This window comes from Oreochromis aureus, linkage group 1, assembly GCF_013358895.1.
Source record: "Oreochromis aureus strain Israel breed Guangdong linkage group 1, ZZ_aureus, whole genome shotgun sequence".
Lineage (NCBI taxonomy): Eukaryota > Metazoa > Chordata > Actinopteri > Cichliformes > Cichlidae > Oreochromis > Oreochromis aureus.
The window spans coordinates 19,197,777-19,219,835 of NC_052942.1; the positions used below are offsets into that span (position 1 = coordinate 19,197,777).

The window sequence follows — 22,059 nt, forward strand, 5'->3', positions numbered from 1 at the left end:
TACATCTTTGAAGTGTTGCACTTAAATGCATGTTGTCCTTTCGTGGCGTGCTGTTGTTTTGCAAAAAACAACGAGAAGTTGCAGAAGATTCTGCGTACAGTAAACTTCTCACTGTTATTATTATCCTCATTCTGCAAGCCTCTGCAAAAACCCTCCCTCAGAAAAAAAGTGTTCTCTTAACACATGTCTAAGCTTTATATATGCTTTTCGGTCTTCAATGACTTAGTATCAACTTATTATCCAACCTTCAAAGGCAATACACAGCTGAGTCATGACAACTGGTTGTACTCTTGGGAGGAAGGCGTGACAGTCCTGGCATTTGCATGGCATTTAATACCCATTAGGTCCATCATCCCTCCCCATTGTGTCAGAACCTGAGAAGGCACAGCCGCAGAGGACTCAGAGTATTTCAGTTCCTCTCTAAACCACATAGTATTTTAAAGAAGAACATACTGCTTCCCGTTAAGAAGTAGATTGTAAGAAAAAACAAAAATAATGGTGTGATGTGAAAGACTTTAGGCACCAGTGATTTGCATGGAGCCTTAAATACTTCTGTCTGGCCTAACCTAGCTCTTTAACTTGAGCTCAAGCAGGCCTGTGGTTACAACAGCTGTCCCAATGATTTCTTCTTTTTTCCCCCTTGCACTGATAGTTGATGTTGCATCTTTAATATCTTACTACAGCAGCAAAGAAGGACTCATCCAGGCTGGAAAAACTGATCAGGGAGGCTAGCTCTGTGGTCGGCATGAAGCTGGACACTCTGGTGTCAGTGGCAGAGAAAAGGACACTAAAACAATTGCTGGACATTATGGACAACGCTGGGCATCCTCTGCACACGGCCATAAACAACCAGAGGAGTCTGTTCAGTGACAGATTGCTTCTCCCAAAGACAAGAACCAACAGACTTAAAAACTCCTTTGTCCCACACGCCATCAAACTGTTTAACTCCTCTCTGGAGGGGAGAGGGAGGGGAAACAGGAGGACAAAGGAGGGGGGAACAACTAAGCTGTAGTGCCTCTTCACTTCACTGTGCAATACCTTTTGTGCAATACTTTTTGTGCAATACTTTTTGTTAATAGTCAACAGTGCAATAGACTTCAATACTTGAAATGTGCAATTCCCTTGTATTCTTTTTCCTATTTATTCTATTTATCCCTTTCGTATATTTTATTTATATATGTCTCTGTATTTATATATGTGTATATATATAATATTCTGCTCACGTTCTGTAACTTCTGTCGGTGCTGTGCTTTTGGAAACCGAATTTCCCAGAGGAACCCACTCGAGGGATTAATAAAGTTTTATCTTATCTCTTATCTTATCTTATCTTATCTTACAAGCTTTATTGGGCCACAGTCTTGCGCAAAGATGCTTTATCATGTGCAAGGGCCAGAAATCCAACTGCCAACCCTGCAAACCGTGAACAAATCATTTTACCCTTACATTACATTACTTTAGAGTGTTTCTTTTTAAAGTTTTAGTATTATTAGTAGCAGTTTTTCAAAAATAACTGTATTTTTTGTTTCCTAAATGCTATTACATGAGAGCAATCCATGTGTCACCAGTGACATAATGCCAGGACTGTTGAATATTATTTAATAATTTTTTTTTTTTATGATTTAAAAAATGTTAGCTGTATGACCTTTAACCTATGGTACGTTGTTATCTGGATTATTACATTCAAAAATGGCATATGTTTAAATATAAATACATACAAGCATGAATGAATTTCACAATATTTGACTATAGTACCTGAGTGAAAATATGTAGTTACTTTCCTCCACTCAATGGAGGCATCATCGACGCATTAAAAAGATAAGATAAGATAAGATAAGATAACCTTTATTAGTCCCACACGTGGGAAATTTGTTTTGTCACAGCAGGAAGTGGACAGTGCAAAAGTTATGAAGGACAATTAGAATAAAATAAAATAAAATAAGAATAAATACAGTACACAACTGTACAGAATAGAATAAAAATAGAATAATATATACAGTAGAATAAAATAGAGTAAAATATACAATAGGATAAAAATAGAATACAAATGTTATATACAACAGAGTGAAAAATACAACGGTTGCCAGAAAGATTATTGCACATTTGTGTTATTGCACATTTGTGGATGTGTGTGACTGATCAGTTAAATGCTTTGTTGTGGAGTCTGACAGCAGTGGGGAGGAAAGACCTGCGAAATCTCTCCGTCCCACACCGTGGGTGCCGCAGTCTCCCACTGAAGGAGCTGCTCAGTGCTGTCACAGTCTCATGCATGGGGTGGGAGATGTTGTCCAACAGGGATGACAGCTTAGCCGCCATTCTCCTGTCACTCACCACCTCCACTGGGTCCAGAGGGCATCCTAGAACAGAGCTGGCCCTTCGGATCAGCCTGTTCAGTCTCTTCCTGTCCCCAGCAGACCACACCATAAAAGATGGCTGAGGCCACCACAGAGTCATAGAAGGTCTTCAGGAGTGGGCCCTCCACTCCAAACGACCTGAGTCTCCGCAGCAGGTACAGCCTGCTCTGCCCTTTCCTGTAGAGGGCGTCTGAGTTATGAGTCCAGTCCAGTTTGTTGTTCAGATGAACACCAAGGTACCTGTAGCTGTCCACAGTCTCAATGTCCATACCTTGGATGTTCAGTGGTTGCAGTGGAGGATGTTTGTGCCTGCGGAAGTCTACCACCAGCTCCTTGGTTTTACTGGCATTGATCTGGAGGTAGTTCAGCTGGCACCAGTCCACTAAAGTCCTGAGTCAGTCCCTGTACTCCTTGTCGTCCCCATCAATGATGAGGCCGACTATTGCAGAGTCATCAGAGAACTTCTGCAGGAAGCACTGGGTGGAGTTGTGGGAGAAGTCTGCAGTGTAGATGGTGAATAGGAACGGAGCCAGAACCGTTCCCTGTGGGGCCCCCGTACTGCAGACGAAAAAGGGGCTACCCATAGTAATTTGATCTCTATAGCACATTTAAAAGCAACGAGGTTGACTGCAGAGCAATAGAGTTTTAAGACAGAGTTTAAAAGACTGCAGAGACTTTTCAGTATGAATATTGAGCGGCAGGTTATTCCCCTGATCCCCTCCACGCTTAATTCGAGACCTCAGCTCTACTAAGAGATTCAGGCTAGATGACATCACTCCAGCACTAAAAATGTCTATTTGATGAATTCAGTTGTGGTGTCAATAAAGCATGATAATTATCACTTATAAGAATACATGTAAAAACTGAATACAGACATGGATACTCTTTAATGGATTTTAATGATTGTGAAAAAAAAAAGAGAAATCAGGAGGAGAGATACTGGCATTTTGGCACAAAGACTTGTTTATATTTTAATCTTACAGTTGTTTTGACGGCTGACTCTATTATTTCCTGATAATATCTGAAGGGAAGTGTCCAAGAAAGCATGTCTACCATGAATAAGGCCTATCTATGATTAACAACTGACAGGAAAAAAATCCTGCTCTATTATTGCCTTATCAAAAACGTGCAGTGCAGTGAATAAGGCAATGATCAGTGAAGCCTAAAAGGATTCTGTTTCCCAGTTACCCATGACAACAGAGTACATAAACCAGCAGCTGAGTACACAAAGTACTTCTAACTTACTGACTGATTTAGAAAATAGCTTTATTTTGCAGAACTGGTGTCACAAAGACCCATTCTTTCCCATGAAGATTAAATTTACAGACAGAGTACATTTACCTTGAAACTGAGTTCCTGGTTGTTGTGACAAATAATGAGGACGGGAACTACAGGAACAAGGCCGTGTTGGGAAATCTGAATAAAGAGCTTGAATAAAAATGACTAGACGACAACAATAATGACTTCCTGTCAAGATGAACCCACATATATGATTTTTCAGACACAGTCTTACCCAGTGTGACGAACGACCATTGAGTGCCTAGACTGCAATCAATTCATTTCAAATCAGTTTTATTTATATGTCCCCAAATGACAACCATGGTCATCTCTAAGCACTTTATATTGTACGTATGTCAGAGGTGTCAAACATAAGGCCCGTGGGCCAGAATCAGCCCGACAAAGACTCCAATCCGGCCCACTGTACAACTTTGGAAAAAACTATATTTTCATTAATTTTACAGCTTGTCCTACTGACAAAGACCTCCCCCAGAGAAATTCATACTACACCATAGTAATGAAATAATAATAAAATAGTAAAATAAATAAATAGGATTTTCTGTGAATTAAAAAAATAATTCTGCTTTATAGTTAGAGGACAGTTTGGGCAAAGAGCTACAACAACTTCTTCTGTATTTTTACACACGAATTTCTTATAATTTAAGCTCAAAGAGTTGATAGATTTCTTTCATTCACAGCTGCATTTCTTTATCGTGTGGAGAAAACAGAGATGTACTGTTCAAATTGTACTTCTTTTTCTTACACTGAGATATTTCAGGGATTACATGTGTAATTAAACTACTTGTAACCCAGCTGGAAAAATGGGTTATGGAAGTTATGGAATCGTTCTTTTATCTGTTTTATTTTATTGTTACAATGGATACATTTTTTGTTTTTTGTTTTTTACACTTCCTGCTGTGCCTAGCAGGAGCTTTTATTTTAAGCGAACTAACCTCTATCTTAAACGTGTAAAGTGTAATTACATATTGCACTCATGTTAATTTCTTCATGGGTTGCAAATGTTAATTTTGATGATGCTAATCATAGTACTTGATATAGAAAATGTTATTTTGCTACTGTCGCTGTCATATCAATGAGGAGAGTTAAGAAAACAAACGTGCCGGATTTTGTTGTAGTGTATGGTCTAAGGAAACTTTAAGCTTTAACATTCATATTTTAATTTGTCTAAAATTGTGTTACGTGTGTATGTGTATTGCAACTACGTTGGTTAGGCTGAAGAAGTTCTAACAACAGTTGCAATTTAATGAGTTAACTGAAGAGTACTAAATATTTCAGGATGTTAAATAATTGCAAATTGCAGTTATTGTTTAATTGTTAAATTTATTATTAACTTGAATGATGTACAAGAGGATGTAAAGTAAAACTTTTATTTTTATTTGAGAATGAAGTGAGTGAGAAGAGAATTGACCTATGAGCTCAATGAGGAAAGTCCAGTGATTTCACTTGATGGCGAGCCTGCCAGTGTGATCTCCAGGATCCAGATCTGCACAACCAGTCAGACGGCGAGTGATGACCTTGACCCACTGATTTATTGCAGGAATGACAATGCTTTGAAAGCATGCTGACCTGTTCTTATGTGGTTTTGTTAAAACCCATGAGAAGTAAGGGAAGACTCTGCAAATACCCTCCCTCGAAAAAAAAAAAAAGTGCTGTATAAACACATCAAAGAGGCTTTATAACTTGAAGTTTTTCAAATATTTTATCTCCACATGCTTCTTGTTTTAACTTTATTCCTTTAGTTATTATTTTTAAAAATGTATTGTCTATCGTGTTATTGTTTATCCACAGCTTTATAAACCTTGGCCAAAAATCTTTTATGTACACCCAGAACAAGTGTGCTTTATGAAGCATCAGACAGCTCAGAACTGAAAAACTGAAAAACAAGTTTAAAACATTGTTAATTGACTTTTTTCTTATTCATCTTCATTTTTCGTGAGCATAATTGGCTACCTTCATTCACAGTTCATTCCACCGTAGACTGTAGGGCAATGACTAGACGTCATTCAAACCAATAAAACTAAAGTGGTTATTACAATAAACGTAGCAGCCTAGCACAGTGTTTTGTACCCTGTTGCTGATGAGCCACACTTTGCTCCTAACATTCCAGGGGTGTTTACAAAGTTCCCAAAAGATAAATAATTCATGTTACAATTTTCAATATAATAAACTATAATAATAAAAAACAACTGCTGCACATTGCATTCACATTAAAACAACATAGCCCTAAAACCCAGGTTAAACATAAAACTTGGAGCAGCTCCCCCACACAGTTTCCTCCTGGATGTCTCCCAGAACCTTTAAATTGTGTTCAGACCCCGAGGGACACCTATGCCCAAACACCCTGGAGGGGTCAAGGAGAAAAACAGGGAGGTAAGTGCTACACCATAAATGCACTTTTCACAATAGATTGCACAAATATTTTTCACACACTTTAACCACAAGGTTATCATTTATATTTGTTTCTCACAGATTCTATAGGCTCTCAATCACTTAGAAGACAGAACCACACATACAGATTATTACAATTAGGAGTTCTCATGTGCACGTTTATGCTTCTTAATATGCCGGTGTTTTTCTTAAAGTACAGATTGCATATGTGCCTAAAAAACCTCCAGTATTGCATAAAACCAAATACAGATTATTCTGAGCCAGTGAACCTCTTCATTATACACAACATCATAACTCAAAGCAAGTGAGTTATGTTTGGAGTTCTGGACCTGCTAAAACTTTGAACTGAATTTTATGTGTGACACCTCTTCTCGTTTGGCCTCATGCCCCACAATTCATCAGATGTGACATATAAACCTCCCAAATCTTGTCTCATCTTTAAAAGTTTGGTGTTTTTACAGAACTTGGATAGCAAATATTCAGTAAAGTGGCAGCTGAGAGCAGGGAATATTTTACCATGAATGATAGTCTACTTCTGCTGTAGATGCAGTTAAAAAAACTGAATTCAGTTTAAGAACTAATGCATATGATTGTATAAACTAAACAAAAATGTAAGTATGCATTTAAAAAACCGTCCGTGTTAATTCTACGGCTGTGACCTATGCTGGTGCTTTCAGGGGTGATGGAGCCAGACAGAGAGCACTCCCTGACACTGGTAGAGAGTAATGGTGTTTGACAGGGATATTAATATTTTAACAGTCATGGAGAAGAACTCTTTGCACTCTGCTGCAGATCAGATAAAAAAAAGTACTTTTTAACTCTCTGGATTTTTATTTCAGCTAAAAAAGGGTCAAAACATTTAATGATTTTGCGCACACTTCAGCAAGCAGCTTAAGGGGTAGAACTTCTTTTTCTACTGTTCCTGCCCAGGACTGTGAGCATGCCAGACAAGTGAGCTGTTATAAGATCATGAAGTGATTTACAGACGTGGAATTAGTATAAAAACAGTCAGACCACCAAAGAAAGGACTGTAAAATCATGTTTTCTTCTCTTAATCATGAGCTTTCAAGGGAAAGTCCTGATCATGGGAACTTCCTTACATTTGTGGTATGCTGAATGGTAGGTGTCAGTAAGGATAAAAATCTTTGATGTCTCATTTGAGGGGCAGTACGTTGGTACAGTGAGGCAGCGTTAGCAAGAAGGTTCTTGGTTTAAACCTCCTAGTCACCTAGTACCTCTCCTGGTACCTCATCTTCACCTCCTACAGTCCCAAAACATGGTTGTTAGTTTAGTTGTTGCTTTGATTTTAAACTGTTTAGACATCAAAGTGTTCGGCTGAAACACGTACAGAAAGAGTGAAGATATATTGTCAAGGTTCGTGCTATGTGTGGCAGAAAAGGCCCCAAATGGATTTGCTAAATGAAAACGCATAGCTTGATGGGGAACTCAACAAAAAACAGAAGCAAACAGAGGGTTTAAAAACATGGGAGGATATAAGGGCAGCATGGCAACACATGTATGTATCAGTATATTAGATGACAGGCTATCAAAATAAAACAGGAAGTAACAAACAAGGTAAACAAACATGGAGACGAGACTGACTTTTACATCACTTCAGAATAAAAAAACAAAACAAAAAAAACACTGGGTCCCAAACCCAACCCAAACCATGACATATATGGTATTTGGAGCGTATTTAACATCAGCCTGCTGAGGCACCTCCTGGATGCCTCTATTGGAAATGTTGGAGAGAATATGATTTTTGACTGTCTTGGGTTGACTTATAGGTTTTTCTTTTCTTTTTTTTCCTGGTAAAATCATGTGCTTCTCCTTTTTAAGATAAAGTAACTAAGGAAAATCACCATAATTAGAAATGCATGAAGGAAGAAATGAGAAGAAGGAAGAGAATCACAGTATTTCATTTCTTGAGCAATTTTATAAAAGCCAGCAGCAGTTTCCATCGTGGAGGCTGGGGACTATGGTAAGCAGATGAAATTACTCACTTATATATTTGAGATGATAGTAATAAAGACCATCAGTCTCATTATGCCTGTCCCCTTGACCTTTGTCTTTACAGTACAATGAAAAAGATCCCGAGGAATAAAATCAATCATCTCCCCTCCACACTTTGATTTTTCCTTCTCTTTTATCTTTGCTATCACATTGTATCAACTAGACAGGCGGCTGTCGTCATATCACTGTTCAGGGCATTTGTTGTTGAGACAGTTCGTGATTTGTGGCAGAGTGAACACACCTGCCAGACAAAAATATCTTTGAAGTCTTGCTGCTCTCGGTGAAAGAAAAGAAAATGTGGAGGCAACACTTAAAGTCCTCAAATTCTGAGTTGGGTTATTTTCTTTTGATTTATTGTTAACTTTTGCTTTCACGCTGATGACTGCACATGATGAAATGTAGTCTCAACCTTTGAAGCTCTTAAGTCTCTTTTCAGAATGTGTAAGCAGTTCCTCATGAGGAGACATTATTAATCTGACACCTCTATCAGCAAAACAATGTCTCACATCATTGTGTTTAAGGAAAGTAGACAAAATAAAATTCAGTTTTTAGCACAGATGAAGTTAAGATTTGATTACATTAACACATCTTTAAAATTACAAATGAGAAAGATTTAAGTAGTTGGTGAAAGTCAGTAAAAGATGATACGGAGCATTCTGAATACAACATAATTTTTCTTTCATAAATTATGGCCCTTTTAGAAACATCAAGGAGGACAATAATAGATTATTGGTTTAACAAACAAATCTGACCCATGCTCATGATTTCTTTTTTTAAGAAGCTGAGATGGATCAGCGGGACTTGACTAACTTAAAAAGGTGGCTACATCTGTATTTGCATAGTCACTGGTCCAAAGGTTGTGCACCCATTTGTCCTTTTACATCATTTCATAACAAGTTGATATTGGCAACATCTATTCACCACATAACCAGCCAAAAGTCTCAGAGTGACAGCTTAGCTAAAAGGAAGCAGTTTTACCATTTTAGAGCTGTAATAGCAGCAGCATTCTCTTCCTTGACAGAACTCCCCACCACTGTTGTGGAGTTGTGTTTTGCTTGCAAGTGTTTGTTCAAAATGTAAAGTTGAGCCAAATGGGAACCTCCAAAGCTTAAAAATTATGCCAATGCCAATGTTTCTCAAATGGCCACTTGCAGCTCCAAAAGTAGGTCAGCCTTCTTTAAACTACCCACAGCCAGCTACAATACGCATGTGTATCAGTAGATGTATGGCCATTAATTAGAGTTACTGAATTGGATCTCTTGTGCTTTTGGAGGACTTAATATGATTAGCCTTCTAATAGTACTGGTTATTGCCAAATACAAGAAATCCAATTTAAGAATAAGTTTATGCTTAATGTCAACACTTCCACATTTTGATGAGTGACGGTCTAGAGTCTCTTTCTTAACACTAACTTGCCAATAACTGAGCACAACACTCATCCAAATATGGTCCAAAAATAAAGAGTCAGATAGCAGTAGGTAATATTAATGTCGCATCTTTTATATACAGTCTTTGAGTAGAGCTCCATAGCAGCTGATGGATTTCTGTTATAACCTTGGCACAACATAATGTCAACACTTCCACAATTTAATGGCCCTCTCACTAGCTGACCTAGACAAGTGCAGTGACACCACAATAGGATTGGATAGCCATACTGTGCAGCGCTGTGCCAAAGAGTCACAGGGAGAAGCTCTGCAAATACTTCAGGAGTTTTATGTTGGTTTTTTCATCCACTATTTAGCAATTCAAGATAAATTAGATCAGATTTAAACAAACCATTTGTACTGCCTGTACACTCTACACTCCTTGCACTCTAAATGGGTGTAAATAAATATCTACATTACTATATTACCAACAATTTATTTTACTATTAGCTGACTTTTTATATATAAAATATTAAAAATAAAAATTATTATTTTGAAGATAAATGTTCTCTGTTAGTATTAAATAGATTCATATTACTGTTGCATGTTTAAGATTGAGCTCATTTTAAGTACTTCATATTCTGTTTAATGTCGACCATCATATTCAATAAATGATTTGTTTGCAGTGGCTGTCCTACGAGGACCGGGTATATCTGAAAACAACAGTTGTTCATGAGCTCAGAAACACAGGCCTACATATTGATTTGAAATATTTTAAAATATAATAATAACAAAACATCAGCTGAGTGAAGGAGGCAGCGCCATGTGTGACATGGTCAACTGTCAATGTCTACAGAGGTATTAAAAATATTAAGGAAAAATGAATGTGTAGTGTTTGCAAAGCAGGTGGTTAAACGTATTATTCAAAAACAATCTGATAGATGCCAATCTGAAAGAGCTAGCTAAGGCTGCTAGCTAAGGCTGCACCTGATCTGTTGTATTTTATTAGACCTCACATCAACAGAGCTTTCTTTGTTAATGTATTAAATGAATTATTAACAATATTTTCAAACTTCATTTTACATCACACATGTTGGACAAAGTGGTTAGAAAGATGAAACTCATTAGTTTACGATGCTAAGTCACTGAAGCTCGTTTACTTGCTAATGGTCATTGTGTTTCCATCTGAAGCAGCAATCATAACTGATCCCAGAGCAGTAAAAGCTGAGACAGCGGCAGCTTGCTTCGTATACTCGTGTCTCCTCAGTTAACAGTGAAATACTAGTGCTTTATCCACAAGGCACATGTGCAAACCACCAGAAAAAAATCTGCTAGCATTTTAGCTTTAGCTCGAGTCTTAACGGGAGATAAACACACCGGTTTGACAGAGAAGGGTGCAGTTTCCTATGAGCATGAAACAAGCGCAACTTTCAGCGAGCTGCAAGAAGGCAGTAATGTAAATGATGGCTACACATATTAATTGACAGTTGAGGAGCTTTATGACATCACTGTCCAAGATAAAAGAAGAGAGATTGCTTTACTGTGGTACATTTTAATGTTTATTCCTTCTTCTTCTTTTTTAAAAAAAAATGTCTATCTATCTAGTACAGCGGTCCCCAACTTTTTTTGCGCCACGGACCGGTTTGTGCCCGACAATATTTTCACGGACCGGCCTTTAAGGTGTCGCGGATAAATACAACAAAATAAAACTAGTACCGGTACCGAAAAAAAGAAGATTTATTCATAACACACGTGAAAAGACCCAGGAAAACCGAGTTAACGAAAAAAACGATAACAAAATAACGCTAAAAACCGATAAAAACCCTGAAAACCATACATTTCACACCAGAGTCTCAACTCTCGCGGCCCGGTACCAAATGACTCACAGACCGGTACTGGTCCGTGGCCCAGGGGTTGGGGACCGCTGATCTAGTTCATAAATTCATCTGAAGTCTACCAAATGCCAATATCTATTACCTCTGTGTAAAAAGCACAAATCCAAATTGTTCTTTGGAGTAGAACTGATTTATGACCAGGAGAACAATCCCAAATGCTGTTTTTTAAAAATTTATTTATTCAGTGTATTTTTTCCTCTCTTCACAGATTTAAATGATACAAAACAACAGGTGTTACTTTACAAGCACAAATCACAGATTAAACACCTCCTCAACACTTAAAGGACGGCCAAATTACTCCTGCCTTCTGTACATCGCAGACATTGCTTTAAAGCGCACAGCAGTTGATGTGTCTGTATCTCCTCTCATAATGCTGTGGATCCAGGGCAAATATGAGGAAAGCTTCATATACACTGCGTGCTTGTACCTAGTGCAGGATTTATCATAGGACAGGATCCCTGCAGCATATATGTCCCCAGTTTCAGGATCTGTGACAGCCAGAGCTCCACCTGCATCCCCAAAACAGACATTCTCCTGATATTTTGTGGCAGCAGTGCAGATCATGTCATCATCTACAGTTGGCGTGAGTGCAAGACTTTCATATTCAGCCCTACACTCAGAGTGATTGGCCAGGGGGACTACGATGTGTTTGAGAAAGGGAGAAGGAGTGAGAAGGGGTCCCCAGCCCCATCCAGTGATAATTCCTGACCCACGCACAGCCTTGGCCAGGTCCTGGCCTCGCTCTGGTAATGGGATGGGGGTCACTTTATCATTTATAACGACAGGCTGCTTCAGCTGGATCAGAGCCAGGTCGTTGTTCCAGTCAGACTGGTTCTGAAAGCCTGGATGGAGAACAACCTGCAGGAGGGAAATGCAAAAGTTTGTTCTTAAATTTGATTTTGCATTTAGCTTTGTATTTGTTTTTTTCACTTTCAAGCAGTGCTTCCTTACACAGAATAAACGTGTAATGAAGTATGAAGTAAGAGCTGTTAAAATGACGACTAATTTCCCGCTGATAATAGATTTTAAGGTCTGAAGATACGTAAGTATGCCGGATTTCAAAGAAGTTCATAAAAGGTGATATATTTTCACATGAATCATTTCTTGGTCTCTTTCAGTAGAATTCACATCACTCACCTTGAAGGTTTGAACAATTTTTTTAAGCTCAGAAATGTTAGCAATTATGTGGTGTTAAAAAGCGATCCTTTCATGACTTAAGTTTGACTTTAATGAAAAATATCCACATACTTGATGATTTTCTAAACTTGTGGAACCTTAAAAATATGGTGTGTATGGAAATGACAGAGCAAGAAAACAAAAGAAAAACAAACACATACATATACAACATAGTGAAATAATATAATTCTTGACTCTACAACATTTTCTTTGCTTACCTTCTCAACAGCAACCTCACTGGAAGAATTAGCATCATCCTTTTTTGTAATTCCCAGGTACACTTTAGGGATGACAGGCTCCTTTCCTTGAATGGCCTCCCGACTCTTCTTAACGAAAAGGTTTCTTCCAGCCGTCAACACCCAGCGGTCAGAGATGAGAGCACCGCCTGCATAACCTCCATCCAGTATGCTCTCAGCAATGTAGACCATGGCCTGCCAGGGCACATGAGGAGCCAGTTTCCCACCAACCATTCGCCTGGAGCGGAGTGATGCTGTCCTGGAGGCTGGGAAGTTAACGCAGACATTCTTATTTATAATCCTGTCAATCCTGTCAAATATTGTCTTGGCCTGCAGTTCAAGTTTACACAATTTAGGCTATCACAAAAAAACTACTGACCTCTGGAGACCATTTATCCACATATTGGGACATTAGACGTTATACTCGACCTGCACCTCATACTTTAATTCTGCTCAGTAAAGTGTTTAAACTCATTATCAACCTCTTTAAAACACTTTCTGTTACCTGTGATGTCCAACTAAATCCTAACAAAAGTTTGGGTCTTAGGTTAATGTGTTTAGATGGGTGTCAATGTGAGTGCCAGTTGTCTGTCTCTATGTATTACACCTGTGAGACTGGTGACTAGGACTGGGCCATATTATACCGTTCACGGTAATACCGGTATAATGTTAGGCAATGATAAGAAAATGAAATATCGCGATAGAATATGGGTAAAACGCGCATGCGCAGTGCCTTTGTTTTCATACGCACATGGCGGAAAAAGCATGGCGGCAACGGAGAACGAGAAGAGCAAAAGCGGATTGTTGAATGAAACAGATGAAACAGATGAACCAGAATTGGTTTTTAAAAACGTGCAACTTCAGTGATGTGGAACTGGTTTGGTTTTTGTCCGTCAGATAGCCACCAAAGCACTTTTTTTTTTGTAGAACATGCAAGCGGACCGTTGTTATTACCGTTATTTCTCAAAAATCGACAGTGCACCTTATAATCCGGTGGGCCGTATGTATGAATTCTGGTTGTGCTTACTGACCTCAAACCGATTTTATGTTGTACACAGCGCTCAAAAATCTGTCAAAAATGTTTTAGTACGACTTTGGTAAGCTACAAAGCCGCACTGATTGATGGATTGTCGGAGCATTATGGCTACTGTAGTCTGGAGCCTCACGGAGTGATACGTACTGTGCTTCAACATAATATTACCGTATTATGTGTGTATAAGGACCCCAAAATGGCACCTGTTAAGAGACATGCGTTTGACTGCAGACCTGAGGCACACCATGCTGACCCTGCTCTATGTCTTTACCTGGCCAACAACTTTCTGGCTGGCTTGTTGTCATTTCCAGTCGCTTCCACTTTGTTATATTACCGCTGACAGCTGACTGTGGAATATTTAGTATGAGGAATTTTCACAACTGGACGCACAGGCGGTATCCTATCATGGTACCATGCTGGAATTCACTGAGCTCCTGAGAGCAACTCATTCTTTTACAAATGTCTTTAGAAACTGTCTGCATGCCTAAGTGCTTGCTTTTATAGACCTGAAAAGTGTGACTGGAACACCTGAATCCAATTATTTGGATGGGTGAATGAATATTTTTGGCCATATAGTGTATATTTTGCATACATTTGGTTCAAATCAAACATTTAAAGTAAACTACTGTGCTTTGCTGCAGCTCTTAGCCCTACATACAATTTGCTTTACATACAATTTGCACAAAAAACGATATTTATGCCCATAATGCTGACTTTAAGTAATTTGATTACATGTACATTTTCCATGTAATTTTGTCACATAAACACGATGTAAACCATTCAATTTAATGGCATCTGGTCAAATGCAAGTATAGAGTATAGATTTTTTGTTATAATCCTGTAGTATCTTTGTTTTCATTCATTTTATAGTATAAAGTGCGTTCAGATGACTTTTATTGTCATCTTAAATTTTTTTTTTAATGAAGCAGAAATTTTTTTGGTATTCCCATAAATTCTAATTCATTTGTTGTTGTTTTTTTGTTTGTTTGTTTTTTTAAAAACAACTGAAACTGTCACAAATGTTATGTCTGACTCGCTCATCCTGTTTTGCTGCTTTCTAATTTGCTCTCTCTCTGTCTAAATAGACCTCCTGCATAAACGGATCTTTAGAACATGTTCGTTTTAGGCGTAGACCTTAAGGACACTTTGTCAGTTTGAGCATTTCTGCTTTGTTAACAGCACTTTTGCTCTTTCCCATTTTCCCTCAAGTAGAACTTAAACCTAATTAATAAAACATGACCTGCTTGATGTCAGGCTTGTCACGTTTTACTTTGTGCACTTCAGTCATTAAAGAATATTGTTATCTCTTCCTGCTTTTTCAGCAGAGTTTTTCCATCTGAATACGACACTTTCTTGCTCTAAAAAGCCTTTTCAAAAACAATGGACTTTAAATAATGTATCATGGAGCAAAATATGGGATCTGTTCTCTGTGCTTTTCATCCACTAGTCTTTTGTGTGGCTGAGAAAATCATGAAGACCGCTTTGACTAATATATTGATAGCTCCGTTCAGCACTGAAAGACTATCATCAATTTTCTTGTAATTTTACATTCTTCTGGCAGAATTAATATACCAAGAATGAGTCCCAATATTTTGTTCATTTATTGTATTAAGTACAGCATATAATGGATTACAAGAAATGAACAACTTATTATTTTAATGCATCACAGTGACAATGAATAGATTCAGTATCTGTGCTACATTTCTTATTTTCTTTGTCTCATTATGTACATATTTTTAATAAACAATAGCATCCTTTGTCTTATTAAAAATGTCTTTTTCATCACGTCTCCAGTGGGTTCATTTATCTTTCACTGGAAACTGATTGTTTGGATTATTGCAAAGTTTTTATCAGCTGTTTGAGGAGAAGCAGGGAAGCAGATTTCCCTTTCAAAGGCAGTAGCCTCAGAGCCAAATGAAGGGAAAAAAAGAGAAGTCACCCAGTCCTCAGATCCCTGAGGAAAGCACGTGTCATTTAATGCAGGAGTTATCTGTCTGAACAGCAGCTGTAGAGGAGGTTTCGCTATAACCCAAGGGTGTCAAAGTCATTTTAGTTCAAGGAATACATGAAGCCCAATTTCATGTCAAGTGGGTTTGACCACTAAACTCATTTTTAATACCCTGGTATTTATAAATTCTTCCCTTTTAGTTTAGAGAAGTACGAGAGCTTTATTGCAATATTCAAATTGAATGTTACACCCATTTACAGAACTGATGAACAGCCTGCATTTAAAAAAAAGCAACTTTGGCAGCTCTCATACCACACTGTGGTATGCAAATGTGTTAAGGTTGCAAAAATAGACCAACAATATAGGAAAAAAGTCTAAAAACAATGCCCTATATTTTTTGCAGCTCTTACTGGAATTTGCAAGGCCACCCAACTGCCATGATTTGGAGTTCTTTCACAGCCTACTTCTATGTTTGACACAGCTGGTGAAAACTGTTTTTTTCACAGATTTGGACTTTGTGGGTGCTTGAAGTGAAAAAGCGGCTGCTTGGATCAGTTTATATGGAGTTATACTCTGGTTTCCGGCGTAAGTGCAGTGGTAAATATCAGTAATCTGAGAGTATGGCATTAAGTCAAAATACGGTTTGGTCCACACTCATTTATCGCAACAAAGCTGGAATGGATTACCATAAAATTTCATGTACACAACAATATCATAGGGGTATTCCCTGTATATTGTCATTTTGTTTTAGTTAGTTTTACGAATTTACAAAATCAGTTCAGTTAGTTACAGTTAATTATTTTTAAAAGTCATATTTATATTTAATTAAAAAATGTCTGAAAACACAACATTGAGATAAGAGAATCAGCTTTCAGGGTAACCTGATGATGTTTGAATACTTTTAACTGTCCTTGTTTGAATTATTTGACTTTATGCTGTTATTTCTTATTCCGAGGCCAACTGAGCCTACTATACTGGCTGACTGATCTTCAACTGTGATAACCTCTGATTATTCTGCCATTTAATGAGCTGCTGACATTCAAAACAAGTTGATCTACTACAATCTGCAAAATTAATGACTTCTTTTTGTAGTAAGTGCTAATTAATGTCAATTGTTAGAATGCTCACATGGATATTTACATCACTGGCTTACTTGTAAAGCAAGATATGACATGATAAACATACCTGTTAAATATCAGCTGTCACAGTGAGCCAGTTAGCATGCTGACGTCTCAGTTTGACTGAAAGCAGCATTGTGCTACCTTTTTAAGGCTGCTTTTTTATTCCTTGCTGGTCAAATACTATACCATGCAGAAACCTTTTTGTTACATGAAATATTGAAGTAAAAAGCTTATTTCGAATTAAGAGTTTGTGTGTTACCTAACACAGAGCCTTTCATCCTTTCTTCAGTATGAGCCACATCTGCCAGGCAGGCCCACGCAGCCAGGACGACCACAGTCAGAGAAAACCTTCACACGACAACAAGAGAGAAATGATGAATAAAAATTAAATGCCTCTGCTTCTGTGGGTCGGTGGAGCTGGGAGCAGACAAAAAAATAGAATGAGAAATTGTAAGGAGTCAGTTATTTAATTACTGACATCGATATTTCAGCATTTGATTTACAGCATGTAGGAAATTATAGATGACGAATGGAAAACCTTTCATGGTAAAACAATGCTTTGAGAAGAGATTTGATGAAAACCAAAGAATAATCCAACTTACGCCATTCTGTGGATCATATTCATCCTCTTCAGCAATGGTTAGAGTCTCTTCCGTCGAGTGTGTTGTGCATTTTTCTGCTGGGAGTATTTATATCTGCTCAGAGGCAGCAACTCTGCTCTGGAAATTTCTGCTCAGAACAAAAGCATCGATTCCTGAAATCTAAAATAAATAATTGTGCAATCTGACTTTTATTCATCTATTCAGACGCTCTCTAAAGACTAGAGTCAGGCTGCATACAATCTGTGGCATATCCATCTTTTGTTAATATATATTATATATTTTGTTGTATAATAAACTGAATTAAATTAAGTATAAAAATGCACAATGACAAAATACCATAGTACAGTGGTAAAACGTGTTCATTTCTGCTGGTTTAGTCTATTTTTTTGATTTTTCTTCTTTTTTGTATTTTTACTCTTTAGCTCAGCAGTGGATCTAAAGAACTGGAGGTTTTGTAATTCTGTGTTTTTTTAATTTTGCAAAGTATAACAGCCAGACAGTTTGTACTGTTGTCATAGATTTACTTCATAGTTTACTAAAGGTAAACAGTGCTGACGGAGCCTGCACACCGCTATCACTTGTGGATGAGAAGTATTTTGCAACACTGTGTTCTGTTTATTTTGTTATTACACAAAATGAGGTTCAGATGAATGAGTTTGTCTGTAGGGAACAAAAACACAACATTTCATCAGATTCATGGAAGTAAAGAGTTACCTTGTGCTGAAATAATTTAGATATGTGTTGCATGGTGGGAAGTCCGGAATTGAGGCTTTGGGCATTTATTTAACAGAGGCTATGGAGAGGTTACTCAGACGTGCGATTAAGACACGTCTGTGTTCACTACAATGTTCTTATTAGTGATTATAACTTTATTTTGCATTAGGAGTGGTCTAACCAAGGTTGAAACTATCAAGAGGAAGAATCATACAGCCTTAATGCCTAAAATGTTGTGATGCTGTGTAAAATGAAATTAGAGTTTCTCAGAAGTAAAAATATTATCAAAACACTCGGAGAATCTGGAGAAATCTCTCTGCACAAGAGACAAGGCCGAAAATCAATATTGGGTGCATATGATCTCTGGGCCCTCAGGCAGCACGGCATTAAAAATAGTCATGGTTCTGTCATGGAAATCATTGCATGTGCTCAGGAACACAGTTCACTGTGCTAGCCACAGACGCAGGTTAAAGCTCTATGACACAAGGAATAAGACATATGTGAACATATGTGTTCCAGAATTGCCACGATCTGCACTGGGCCAAAGCGCATCTAAAATGGACTGAATTAAAGTGCAGACAAAACAAAATTTGTATTTATTTTATTTTTGGAAAACATGGAAGATGTGACCCTCTAAAGGGACTAACAGTGCTAGATTCAAACGCCTGCATTTCTGATGGTATGGGGCTGTATTAGTTTGGAATTGGCAGTATTGGCACATCTGAAAAAGGCTCCATCAGTATTGAAAGGTATATACAGGTTTTACAGCTACATATGCTCTCACTATTTATTTTTTTTAAGGGAAAGCGTTGCATATTTCAGCAAGACAATGGTAAACCACATACTGCATCTATTACAACAGCATGACCTGCATGCAGTCCAGACCTTTCACCAGCTGAAAACAATTTGGAGCATCATCAAACCAAAATATGGCAAAGAAGGCCCAGAACTAGAATCGTATATCAGATGAGGCTGTCCTCAATTTCCTGACATTTATGGGCTGCTGTTAAAAGAAGAGGGAACGCTGCACAGTGGTAAACAGGCCCGGTCCCAAGTTTTTTGAGACACGTCAATGGCATCAAATTCAAATTAGACTCAATATTTTCCTTAAAATGACACATTTTTTTCATTTTAAATGTTCGATGTGTAAATAAAATATGAGTTTTGCATTGAATTCCGCTTTTATTTACATGCTACACAGAATTAGGCTTGTATGTTATAGTGTTTACAACACGTATTGAGGATTTTGGACCACTGCGTTAGATCATCAAAAGACCAACTGAGGGAACATCTTATGGACAAATCGTATTCTTCCCTCCAGTAAAGTTCAGACTTGCAGAATCAATGCCAAAGTGAAGGGAAGCTGTTTTGGCAGCTTGTGCTGGCCTGACACATTTTATTTTGTGTTCATTTTTTTATGAGTACTGACAGAAAATGTGTGGAGGCCATAATGCTCCCATTCTCAGTCATGCATTAAAAACTATCAGTAACTGACTAGATAGATTTAATATTCATGCTCTGTACTTAAAATATAGTCTAATTGGGTGTGAAGATTTGACTTCTAGGGAGCCCTGAGAAACATTTCCTAGGGGTAATCAGTTTAAGTACATAACTTGATAGCAAAACCCTAAAACTCTATAATGTCAGAGTAAGTCACTTTATGGTGGCGGTGCTAAGGAGATGACACTCAGGCTAGTGCACTTTTAATTGGGTCAGACACAGAGCTGTTCATTTAGGAAGCACTTCTGTTCTCTGAAAGTCAGCATTTCAACCTCATCACCGTTTCAGTGGGTGCAAACTACACAGATCATGCAAATATTTTTCTGGGACAGAAAATGCCATAAATGTTTGTTCTTTACCCAGCTTTGTTAGTGGCATTGCTCTGGAAGGCAAGGTTGAGTAAACAGTTCCTATGAATCAATCCAGTATGTGGGAATGGCAGGAAAAATGTACACAGACAGAAGTTAAACCTGCATTCTTTATGATGACCAACAGAGGGCGACTCCTCTGATTGTGGAAACAAAGTAAAAAACAAGGAAAGGAAGGGTTGACAAATCACTAACACATGTGCTGTCCCTGATCTTATAGGAACTTCATTCAGGTTAATACTGCATGTTTTATGTTGTATTATTCACAGTGTGACTCCCACCAGAGCTTGAGCCATTCAGTTTGTCTGCAGGCTTCACACAGCAATAGATACAGTATGTATAGCTGACAGTGCTGTACCATCAAAAGACCTGTCACTCAGGTTGGTAGCCCTCCAAATGTAATCAGCCAGAACAGAAACCGGGCTATAGCTCCCTGACTATAACATGGGATATGTCCTATTTATTTGGCAGATTTACAAACCCCTTGAGGATTAAGTTACATAAAGCTGCTCAGCACGTACACTGTTGTTTATTCCTCAGGCCTCATCAACATTTCTTCAGCCGAATGCTTCAATTTTCATTTCAATCTCAGTGCATTTGCTGTTGAATGACTTCAGCCCGTCTCGTGGAGATTTTGTTAAGGCAAGAGCAAATCAGTGCTGTGTCCTTAAACCTGATGTTCGGTGTTTCCAATCATATTTGAGGGTAGGAGGTCTCACTTGAAAGCTGTAGTCTTTTCTCTCAGAGGGAAACAACACAGGATGGATGTGACCCTCAAGCCAGACAAGCTTTGCACATGGGCCCAGACCACTAGGGGCAAACGATGGGTGCTTCTTTCATACTCTCAGTAGTAGACTACTTATTTTTACACCATTGAAATGATTTTCAGCAGCACAGGCACGTGAAAAGTTCAAAAGTCAAAGCATGTAAGAAAGCTACAATAAGCTTGAGGACAAAGAGTCTATGGAGATAATGAGGCGTGGACTGAAAGTGAGAGTTCAACAGCAACAGAAGCTCTAAGACACAACAGCATGACAGATGTTCAGAGCACCGAGGACCAAAGAGAGAAGATGAGAGAGGGTGGGGGGAGACACGTGAGGGGCCAAACATGGGAGGGAAACAAAAAGAGAAAGGGAGCAAAGTGCTGCTGTGGACTTTACCTTGAAGCTCTAGGGGAAGACCGTGTGCATGTGATAAGCTGTAGAGAGGGGAAACAGTGAAGTAGTGGGGACTGGAGATCAAGCGCTCAATGCAAGGAGAGAGAGTGGGAGGAAGGAGAGGGGAGAGGCTGAATCACATGGACAGAGAGCCGGAGTGTGCGAGAGGCTTTGTGCTTAATGTGTGCTTCTCGGGAGAATGAATGATGAGGACTACAGCTCCACTTTCTTCTCCACTGGATGGTGTTTAACAGGAATTTATTTCCACTAAGTCAGCATCTAAATACTGGATTTTGTTCCTGCTGTCAACCTCTGTCTTGCCAAGTGCTCTCAGGAAATGCCGGTAAGATTGTCTCATTAGATTTCTTGTTAATTATGGTTTGATTAAATGACAGCAGCTCTTTTATTTTTGACAGCATTTCAAAGACACAATTTCGTAATAATATAAGGCTAAATCCCCACGCTGTATGCATTTAGCTCTGAATTATTCACTAAACTCCATTAAATTGTAATTTAAAAACTACTATAAATATTTGAAGTATAAGACTTATATTTTCGCTTTAAGTTCACCAAAATATTTATATTTTAAATAGTCCCATTACATTTTTCTTTGCTGGTTGTTATTGGACACAAACATTGAGTAGCTCTCTGCGGCCACACAGATACGTGTCTCGTTCAATTTCAATGATATTTTTCACAACAGTTGTTTTTAGTGTTTTTATTTTCTTCTGTTTTTATTAAAAACAAGAAAATTCCTTCAGTTGGAAGCTTTTAAAAAAAAATCCTAATCAGTGTAAGCTAGCAGTGTCAGCCTAATCAACCCTTCAGTGCTTTGTATTGGGGAAAATGCTTCATACTAACCTGCTAATCTGTCAGGTGTATCATGCTTGGTGT

At 38.2% G+C, this 22,059-nt stretch overlaps 1 protein-coding gene across 1 annotated transcript; it reads right to left on the bottom strand.

The window, feature by feature from the left end:
- Positions 1 to 11,466: 11,466 nt before the first annotated feature.
- LOC116324263 (haptoglobin) lies at positions 11,467 to 17,519 on the bottom strand. Its single transcript, XM_031744834.2, has 4 exons — positions 17,427 to 17,519; positions 17,084 to 17,172; positions 12,705 to 12,988; positions 11,467 to 12,168 (listed from the first exon to the last, which is right to left on the bottom strand). Exons 1-4 carry the CDS (start codon positions 17,447 to 17,449, stop codon positions 11,605 to 11,607), a joined length of 960 nt encoding a protein of 319 aa, XP_031600694.1. The 5' UTR covers positions 17,450 to 17,519; the 3' UTR covers positions 11,467 to 11,604.
- Positions 17,520 to 22,059: the final 4,540 nt, after the last annotated feature.

Coding starts and splice junctions, on each gene's coding strand:
- LOC116324263 (XM_031744834.2), bottom strand. CDS start 17,449: ATGAATATGATCCACAGAATGGC. Junction 12,989..17,083: donor GATGAAAGGCTCTGTGTTAG/GTAACACACAAA, acceptor TTAACTTCCCAG/CCTCCAGGACAGCATCACTC. Junction 12,169..12,704: donor GTGAGGTTGCTGTTGAGAAG/GTAAGCAAAGAA, acceptor TCCCTCCTGCAG/GTTGTTCTCCATCCAGGCTT.